Source organism: Papilio xuthus, unplaced genomic scaffold (genome assembly GCF_000836235.2).
Source record: "Papilio xuthus unplaced genomic scaffold, Pxut_1.1 DF826945.1, whole genome shotgun sequence".
Lineage (NCBI taxonomy): Eukaryota > Metazoa > Arthropoda > Insecta > Lepidoptera > Papilionidae > Papilio > Papilio xuthus.
Window position 1 is genome coordinate 9,337,360 of NW_013531704.1, and position 9,909 is coordinate 9,347,268.

The following is a 9,909-nucleotide window of genomic DNA, read 5'->3' on the forward strand; positions in this document are numbered from 1 at the left end:
AAGTGTCATCTTTTGGGGAGAGGCATAATTAATAGTTATAATTAGTTTGTATGCTTTCTTTCGATGAACAGCAAAATTACATTTTAAAATTAGTTTTACGCCATCTTTTGAAGAGAAGCTAAACTAAATTTTTTTAAATAGCGTAGTTAATATTTTATTAAATAGATGGCGTAAAAACTAAAACTACTTGCACTTTGCTAATTTACAAATTACTAAATTCCTAATAAAATATAAAACAATGTAACAGCAGAATACCGATTGAAATATTTTTTACTAAAGGTATTGAGGCTTTGAAAGTACTGCCATCTGAGCAATCGTAAAAAAAAAATCAATCAGAAGGAGGCACGACAATTTTAATTAAGCCACTTACCAGCAGATGGCGTTAAGCAATTGGCCATTCGATCGTTGGACACAGGATAAACGAATTAGATAAAGTAAAAAATAAAATTAACCTTAATCTATTTTAACTTAAATGCTTTAATTCTTAAGCCAATAAATTGTTCCGAAACGTCTTCCAATACCGAAATACTGCAGTCGAAACCCACAGTTAACTATATGCTTAAGTTACCTACAACGATAAGATACGTTGTGAATTGGAAAAAAAGATGATGATTCCAAGGTAATTAAAATGAAAAGGTAGTAGACGGTAAGTGGTTAGTTATAGTATTAAAGCTAGTTGATTTTTTATATCTAAAAACATATTTTGCGTATTTATCATTTATGTAAACAAATGTTCACTATCACAAAACAAACAGAAACTAATAATCAGATAATGTAAAAAACAACCAACTTGTTAACTCGAACAACGCAACAGATATGTATGTATGTGCGTCATATCATATCATACACTCAATACAGTGTTGTCAAATCTTTGTCAAAACGCACACGTCTTGCTTAAAACTTGTTTCAAGCATCGATGTTTTCAAGTATTATCTTCGAAATAAAATAACAAAAAAATTTATAAATAACAAGCAGTAAGTTTTTTATCATTAATAAAAATTGTTAATTTCCTTCCTCCGTCGAGAAACAAAAATAAAATGAGACGATGAAAAAAAAGAATTGTGTTTTGTTCATATGTTTACAATGTTTTACACATAATTTATTCATTTTTAACTAAACTATGATCACACAAATTGAAATATTAACGCATTTTCTCAATGTTTTAATTATTTTTCAGACAATGTTAGTGGTGACATGGCTTATGGTGATTGTGGTGGCTTGTTCCCTCTACTTATGGAATGTATACTCAAAGTTCAGCAAAGTTAAAATCAAGCACCTGAAGCCGTTTCCCCTCCTAGGTAACATGAGCTGGATATTGTTACGTCGAGAACATTTTGCAGAAGCTATGGCAAGACTGTACACAACATTCCCTGAAGAAAGGTTATTTTTTAACTCCTCTTTTTAAAAGACGAAAATTTCATTTCGTCTGTCGTCGTCAGATTTCCACTGTCGAGAAACTTTCATTCAGAAAGATATTTCCATCTCTCTCTGTGTTTGTGAAACACGAAGATGTTCTACACAAGTGTCTCGTGTAGAATTTCATGGCTAAGACATTCCGTCTTGGAAATAGAAGAAAGTAAAATAATTATCAACTTACTTAGCAGCTTGCAATAGAAAGAATAAAAAATAACACGACATTTTTTTAGGTTTTTAGGTTGGTTTGAAATATTGAATCCATTGATAATGTTGAAAGACATCGAGTTAATAAAAAAAATATGTGTAAAGGACTTCGAACATTTTTTGGATCATCGATCGTTTATTGACGCAAAGGCTGATCCATTCTTCGGTAGGAACCTTCTGTTGTTAAAAGGTAATAAAATAAATTCATATATACTTTTTTATTTAATATCTATTGTTCCGAACAAATCCGATGATACCAATTTGAGGAAGTCCGTTTTTTATTTTTTCTGTATATTAATTTTGTTTTTCAAACAAAAGCGTCTTATATTTAAATTCATACCGTAAGAAAAGTTTTACTATTACGTGGCTACACACTGGCAACTAAACTAGGCGTGGTACTTCTAATAACCTCCGCATGTTGATTCCTTCGACAGGCGAGGAATGGAAAGACATGCGGTCGACCCTGAGCCCCGCATTCACCAGCTCCAAGATGCGGCTCATGGTGCCCTTCATGGTAGAAGTCGGCGATATCATGATCAAGTCGCTCAAGGAGAGAATACAGAGTTCAAAAGGTATCAAATGTGACACAATACATTTTGTGTAATGAACAATTCATGATACTATAGGTTGTTCTACAAGTCGCCCGCAGAATTTCCGCGTGTAATTGTAAAAAATACCTCTGCCCTATTCCAGTCTGGAAGATACCAGATGGAAAATACCTGTTGACAAACATCCATTCCTCCTTTCAAACTTTCGCATTTATAATATAAGTAAGATAGAAAGTAAGAAAGACTTGTGTTATAGATGGGTATATCGACATAGACTGCAGAGACCTGACGACACGGTACGCGAATGACGTCATCGCCTCTTGTGCCTTCGGCTTCAAAGTGGACTCGCACACGGACAGAGACAACGAGTTCTACAAAATGGGCAGAGTCGTCGCCAACTTCGATTCTAAGCAGATGCTCAGACTAATGTTTATGTTAACTTGTCCTACTGTTTCAAAGGTTTGATGTATATTAATTTATGTACAAATTAATATTTGTTATTAGATTTTTCAGCCGGAACTTATCATAGCTTCAGCCGCATAGAATTTCTTCGACAAATCTTTTTATCTAAATGCCTTCTTCTTACAATCTATGGTTCTCCATAAAAATTATGTCAGAAAATCATAATTTGATAACTTTCGGCAATACTTTGTAAGTGACCTTCCATGACATTGAATGAAGACCTCCAAATTTAAATTATCCTTGATTGACACAAATTGGACAACATGGCCGCAATTGAAGCCCCCGCCTTGTATTAACGCTGCATTCAATGTACGATATAAAATGATTGTGACCCTACTTTTAGTACTTTAGTGTATAAAATCAACGTATATATAATAGGAAAGAAAAAATGTTTATTAATTTCTTATGTTTTAGATGTTAAAGATCTCTTTGTTCAACGCTTCGACGATTGATTTTTTCCGAAAATTAGTTGTAAATACTGTCAATGAACGTGAGGCAAAACAAATTGTCAGACCTGACATGATACATTTGCTAATGGAGGCTAAAATAGGTAAATACGTTATTAACGATCAATTAATTATTGTCAAAGGTATTATTGAATATTGCTTGTCCTTCAGGTAAATTAACACACGAAGAGAAAACTGGCGCTGATGCAGATATTGGTTTCGCAACTGTTGAAGAATCATCAGTGGGCAGGAAGAAAGTTAGCAGAGGTACTTTGCTATGTACATAAATATGTATGCAATTATTAAAATTATAAAGAAGTATGTTTAATATTATTTTTAGTGGTAGAGTGCAATACACAAGCACACAGAAGACAGTCGTCAAGTGCATACTCGTGACATCTTTGAGTGTCACAGCAATGCGTATAACAATGATAATAAATGATGTAAAATTTCAGTTTGGACAGACGACGACCTTGTAGCTCAGGCATTAATATTCTTCTTCGCGGGCTTCGACACCGTGTCTACAGCGATGATGTTTGCTCTGCATGAGCTGGCGATGAACCCGGACGTCCAGAACCGGCTGTTTGACGAAATTAAACAACACGAAGTGAGGAATGGTGGAACACTTGATTACAATTCAATACAGAATATGAATTACTTAGACATGGTTGTGTCAGGTACACTTTAACCTTCTAATGCTTCTTTATTCTTTTTATTTTATAATTAACCACAATTTCTTATTCGAAACTTTTAGAAGTACTCAGAAAGTGGCCGCCCGCCATTGGACTGGACAGGCAGTGCTTGATGGACTACAACTTGGGAAAACCCAACAAAGATGCTGCTGAGGATTTTATTGTGAGAAGTCTGCATATTCTATTAATTATTTGAACAATAATAAATAGCTAGAGATAAAAGTTTTTCAGAAAATATTTGTTTCTTTACATTGGAAAAACTCTGTAACACCGATTTTCTAAAATATTTTGTTAATGAATGCTTAACAGAACTTAGAACAGATTGACAGTCCTAGCGACAATGATTTCTGATCTAAATGAAGTATTATTACGTTCAAGATTCGCAAGGGGCAGACGGTGACGGTGCCCGTGTCGGCGATCCACCGGGACCCTGCCCTCTACCCAGACCCCGACATGTTTGACCCTGAACGCTTCTCGAAGGATAACAAGCATCTCATCAAACCATTCACTTACATGCCATTCGGTCTCGGGCCCAGGAACTGTATAGGTATGTTACTGCCAATATTACAATTATGATACCGATCTTCATTTCTTAATGTGTGTCTTTTTAGTTAACAAACTAATGTCCTTTTTTATGTTTTGCTATATCCTTGGTAATCGAGATGGTATTTTACATGTATTCTTTCTTTCTATTTTATTCCTTAACTTGTTAGAGAATTATTCAACAATACCAAGATTTTTGAATATTGAAAAAGTTGATCAATTTATTAAGTACGTACTGTCTTTTATGTGTCCATAAGCATCTGCATTAAATGCAGCGTATATTTATAATCCTTGCGTGTGTGTAGGTTCTCGGTTCGCGCTGTGCGAGTTGAAGGTGTTGCTGTACCAGGTGGTGCGGCGCGTGCAGCTGTCTCCTTGTGAGAAGACCTGCGTGCCAGCGAAGCTTGCCACCGACACTTTCAACATACGACTTAAAGGCGGACACTGGCTCAGGTTCCGCCTCAGGGAATGACGTTCTATGCAAGTATCATTGTTATATACATAATTGAAATAAACAAGACAGGGTGACAATGTGAATCACAAAATAAGAAAACACACGGAATTATCTGTGCAAGATACTTGTACGTCTAGTTCTCAGGTAAATGCACGGTAACTGTCGAGGTGTTCTGCAAATAAACAATTTCATTAATGATACTGTAACTGACTGTCTTATAATGTGTATGGTCAAATAAAAACTTTTAATATTTTATAGCTGTTTTATTTACACACATCACTACTTACATTGATCTAGTTGAAATGTAAAAGCATACGTAAGGTTAGAGTGAAAATGTGCAGCCGTCCTTGTCTGCTAGTGAAAGATAAAAAAGCATTAAATCTTAGTATATAAAGAATTGGTCAGGAGTTTCAAAAATCTTATCCTGGTATATTTGAAATATTCAGCTTCATCTTTCTTTTAGTAAAATTCACTGTCACTGTCGTAGCCGGAACCTGAGCCAGTGTCCGCCCTTGAGTCGTATGTTGAATGTGTCGGTGGCGAGCTGCGCTGGTATGCATGTCTTCTCGCAGGGAGTCAGCTGCATGCGCCGCACCACCTGGTACAGCAGCACCTTCACTTCGCACAGCGCGAACCGAGATCCTGGACATTTAATACAACTCATTAGTAATGTAAATTCTGTCCCAAATTTATTATTAAACTTTGGCGATTTGAACATAAAATAATCAAATGCTTTGATTTCTAAGATTATTGATGGTTGATTGAATTATGTAGTCGACACCGCAACATTAGTATCATATGATATGGCACATGTTTCTCAACTCACCGATACAATTCCTTGGACCAAGGCCGAAGGGTATGTATGTGAATGGCTTAATTTGATGCTTGTTCTCATCTGAGAAGCGCTCTGGATTGAACTTTTCTGGGTCCGGGTAGAAATTGGGGTCGTAATGAATCGACCACACGGGTATTGTTACTATTTCACCTTTACGTATCTACAACAAAACCTTTTTTTACAATGAAACAAAAAATGGAGCACAACGAGATCAAACATTCCCGAGTTATAAAATTTAGAAGATTATGATATTTCTTACAATATAATCCTTAGTGGCTTCTTTATTGGGTTTTCCAAGGTTGTAATTATTCAAACACAATCTGTCCAGTGCGACAGCCGGTGGCCATTTTCTAAGTACCTCTAAAAATAGAATTTGAATTTCAAGAACATATCATAGAAGGAACGCGAGTATTGATATGACAATACTTTTAAAGTCCTGTCAGGAAAGAGATAACTCGTTTACCTGACACAACCATATCCAAGTACTTCATGTTCTGTATTGAAGTGTAATCGAATTTCCCTCCGTTCTTCTGATCATTGTCCCTTATTTCCTGCAGCAGTCGCTCCTGCATGTCAGGGTTCATGGCCAGCTCGTGCAGTGCGAATGTCATTGCTGACGAAATCGTCTCGAAACCCGCAATAAAGAACAGCACTGCTTGCGCTATCAGGTCGTTTTCAGTCCAAGCTAAAAAAAACTGTGTATCTTTCAAATGATTCATATCTATGAATATAATAATACATTTTAATATATTTTTATCAGACTCTGGGCTAAATTATATATATGGGTATTTAATAATAGTTTATAAAGTACTAACCGCGGTTAACATTCTTTTTGCCTACAGATGATTCCTCAACAGTCGCGAAGCCTGCATCATTGTCGTCGCCTGAATCATCATTTGTCACCTGACCTGGACATCATACAACATCATCAAAAACAATATGATTAATAATCAGCATACTAATTACTGTATCTTTAGTTGACTCAACAATCCAAGATGTGTTTTCTTACCTTTTTTTACTTTCATCAGCAAATTAATCAAGTCAGGTCTGATGATACTTTTACTTTCACGCTCTTGAATCGTTTTTTGAATAAGATCTTGGAAAAAGTCTTTTACGTTTTGATCGAAAACAGATATTCGTAATATCTGAAATATTTTTAATGTTAAATACATTCAATAAAGACTATTTTTTATGAACTTCGATTAAATCCACGACGCATTCCTATATTAGATTTACCATACTGATATGTATTAGTGATATTTCTGGAAATTAGTTCAATTAGAGTGAATCAAGACTTACTTTTGAAATCATTGGCCAAGAGGCGGTAACAATAATCTTGAGAAGCTGCACGAAGCGGAAGGTGGCAGCCACGTTGCCCATCTTGTAGAAGATGTTGTCTCTATCCGTATGTGAGTCCACTTTGAGGCCGAATGCACAGGAGGCGATGACGTCATTCGCATACCGATTAGTAAGGTCTTTGCACTCGACGTCTATGTAGCCTCCTGTTAAAGCAATTCTTCAGAACGAGAGAAATCCTTTATGGCTTTTCTTATACCATAATTAATTTAAATGACGTATTAAACTTGTAATGTCCCAAATTATGAAATTCCAAACGAAATAGGCATGTACTAATTTATTTTCTACTTACTACAAACATCGGGATACCTTCTGAACTCTGTATTCTCTCCTTGAGCGACTTGATCATGATATCGCCGACTTCTACCATGAAGGGCACCATGAGCCGCATCTTGGAGCTGGTGAATGCGGGGCTCAGGGTCGACCGCATGTCTTTCCATTCCTCACCTGTCGCAGGGTACAAAACATCAAGAGCGTGTACATATAACATTTTATCAGATCTAAAAGAAACATGATAAAAAGTCAGCTATTTTAAAATACCTTTCAGTGAAATGAGACTTCTGCCGAAGAAGGGATCAATTTTCCCATCAACAATGGGACGATGATCCAAAAAGTATTCAAAATCCTTGACTCCTATTGTTTTTATGAGTTCAATGTCCTTCAACATAATAATTGGGTTTACAAATTCGTACCAACCCAAAAACCTAAAAATGAAACTTATTCATGAAAAGATGCGCCAAAGTTTTCTAAATGATGATTAATGGGTTTAAGAGTGGTAGAGTCACTAGCAGCATTACGTCCTGCAACGCGTATTTGTCTTATGTAAGTAAATCTATACCGAAATTCAATCAAGAGAATGAAAAAAAGTAAAAGATGATATTGTATGTACATATGTTGTGTAAGTGGATATGAATAAATAAATAAAAAATCGATAGTATACTTGTCATCGGAATACGCGTTGTAAAGCTTTGATGTAGCTTCAACAAAGTGATTCCTGCGAAGAATTACGGAGGCCATGTTGCCGAGAAATGGCGTCGGCTTCAGGTGGTTGACGCCACGTTTGCTGAACTTGGAGTACACCTCGCGGGAGTACAGCCAGCAGACGGACAGGACCACCGCCGTCCATATTAGCAGTATCATTAACATGTCCTATTAAACAGAATATATTTGAACATTCTCCAGTTTTTATTCCAAATATATATTTTACGTATCAAAATAGTCGACATCGATATTTTGCTTTCTGATGTTTGTATGGAATTCGTTAATCTCATGAATAATGTGACTCATTTTGATGAAGTGATTATTATAATGTGATATTTGTATTCAGTATATTTTATGTTTACTTTTGAATTGGTCCATTTAGATTAGTTACATTATATGTATAATACATTCATATTTCCGAGGAAGATAACTCGCCTGTGTTATATGTTTTTGTTCTTTTGTTACAAATATACCACTATTTACAAAATTAACGTACAAATTAACTGAAAGATCAATCAAGTTATCAATTACCAAGAAGTAAACTAATTCAGTACTTTTATTTATGAAATGTTACACCGATTTTTTCGACGAATTTATTATTAAAGATAAAATAAAATTATCACTACTACTTTTATTTGAAAACAATTCCTTACCTGTTATGTTTGCGACGTTGTTATTGGCCAGTTCCACTGTTAGTAAATACAACCATAAAACTCTTCTGAGAGCACCTTATTTACAACTGACTTGGACACACGCTCGACAACGGTACAACAAGCACTGAATGAGACGAAGCCACTCGTCTATTTTGACATATCAGCCACGCGACGAACGCATGGCCTTGTTTTTTGTATGCTTATTATGAAATCTTTTTCACTATAAACTCAATAGAAGACACATTTTAGTGTTTTTTAAATTTAGAACAAAATAACTTTTTCTTAAATAAGCCACGACAATCGCCAACGTCCATACCACGTTGAACACACCGGTTCTCGTCCGATCACCGAAGTTAAGCAACGTCGGGCGCGGTCAGTACTTGGATGGGTGACCGCCTGGGAACACCGCGTGATGTTGGCTTTTTGTTGATTTTTGTTAAGGGTATTATCGTATTAGTTATAAGATTCTTACGTTAATAGTTGCTTTCGCCAACGTCCATACCACGTTGAACACACCGGTTCTCGTCCGATCACCGAAGTTAAGCAACGTCGGGCGCGGTCAGTACTTGGATGGGTGACCGCCTGGGAACACCGCGTGATGTTGGCTTTTTGTAAATATTTCTTTTGGTTTTATACTTGCATTAACAAGAATTTTTATCAAGTCGACATTATTTATCTTTTTGTAAATCGTAAGGAGACAATTAATTAGTGACAATATCATTTGGAAATAATTCCAATCAAAATGATAAAAACAAATGCGTGGCAGCAAAAATATTTATATACATACAAGAGATAAATCTATAGATTATCTTGTGTGAAGATTCATTTGATAATTTATTTGTGTTCGTAGAACTTGTAACACTTGATATGCAAATAAATTGTGTAAAACTTGTTTCGTTACGCGCTGCGTCGCCTCGCCTCGTAGCGATGTGATGTACGTACGTACGATGCATACGTATAAGTACATATCAAAGCTGATGGTGGGAACAATATTATATTTGTGTGAGTAAGTCAAGGAAATCGAGTAAAAAACAGGACATCATTGTTTTTTTTTCAAATAAATTTAATTAACAAATCACAACGTACAAAAATTTGTTCATTCAATGCAATGAATGAAATAAAAATCAAAAATATTAACGGCAACGTCTAATAGTTTATGTTAGATTAAGATGAATATTTTATTTACAAAACGTTCATTGCCTAAGCTTGAGGCCTACCCAGTGGCCGCGTTTCATTCGAATATTGAACGTGTTAGTGGCTAACTGCGCCGGAATGCAGGTCTTCTCACACGGGGAGACCTGCACGTGCAGCAACAGTTG

The 9,909-nt window shown here is 35.7% G+C and overlaps 2 protein-coding genes across 2 annotated transcripts; one reads left to right on the top strand and one right to left on the bottom strand.

Moving 5' to 3' along the window:
* Positions 1-845: 845 nt before the first annotated feature.
* LOC106121063 (cytochrome P450 9e2-like) lies at positions 846-5,020 on the top strand. Its single transcript, XM_013316553.1, has 11 exons — positions 846-974; positions 1,178-1,380; positions 1,647-1,810; positions 2,055-2,192; positions 2,425-2,627; positions 3,045-3,180; positions 3,248-3,343; positions 3,532-3,753; positions 3,831-3,931; positions 4,147-4,315; positions 4,617-5,020. Exons 2-11 carry the CDS (start codon positions 1,181-1,183, stop codon positions 4,781-4,783), a joined length of 1,596 nt encoding a protein of 531 aa, XP_013172007.1. The 5' UTR covers positions 846-974; positions 1,178-1,180; the 3' UTR covers positions 4,784-5,020.
* Positions 5,021-5,240: 220 nt separating this feature from the next.
* On the bottom strand, positions 5,241-8,105 carry LOC106120994 (cytochrome P450 9f2-like). The gene is made up of 10 exons (NM_001365036.1): positions 7,897-8,105; positions 7,497-7,660; positions 7,266-7,403; positions 6,900-7,102; positions 6,610-6,745; positions 6,416-6,508; positions 6,064-6,285; positions 5,860-5,960; positions 5,592-5,760; positions 5,241-5,407 (listed from the first exon to the last, which is right to left on the bottom strand). Exons 1-10 carry the CDS (start codon positions 8,100-8,102, stop codon positions 5,241-5,243), a joined length of 1,599 nt encoding a protein of 532 aa, NP_001351965.1. The 5' UTR covers positions 8,103-8,105.
* Positions 8,106-9,909: the final 1,804 nt, after the last annotated feature.

What these genes read in the sequence shown, in the direction of transcription:
- LOC106120994 (NM_001365036.1), bottom strand. Translation starts at nt 8,102, where the DNA reads ATGTTAATGATACTGCTAATATGGACGGCGGTGGTCCTGTCCGTCTGC. An exon ending in GAGAATACAGAGTTCAGAAG is followed by an intron (nt 7,103 to 7,265) that starts GTATCCCGATGT and finishes TTGCTTTAACAG; the next exon opens with GAGGCTACATAGACGTCGAG. An exon ending in TGGTCCAAGGAATTGTATCG is followed by an intron (nt 5,408 to 5,591) that starts GTGAGTTGAGAA and finishes TTAAATGTCCAG; the next exon opens with GATCTCGGTTCGCGCTGTGC.
- LOC106121063 (XM_013316553.1), top strand. Translation starts at nt 1,181, where the DNA reads ATGTTAGTGGTGACATGGCTTATGGTGATTGTGGTGGCTTGTTCCCTC. An exon ending in CTTAGACATGGTTGTGTCAG is followed by an intron (nt 3,754 to 3,830) that starts GTACACTTTAAC and finishes CGAAACTTTTAG; the next exon opens with AAGTACTCAGAAAGTGGCCG. An exon ending in CGGGCCCAGGAACTGTATAG is followed by an intron (nt 4,316 to 4,616) that starts GTATGTTACTGC and finishes GCGTGTGTGTAG; the next exon opens with GTTCTCGGTTCGCGCTGTGC.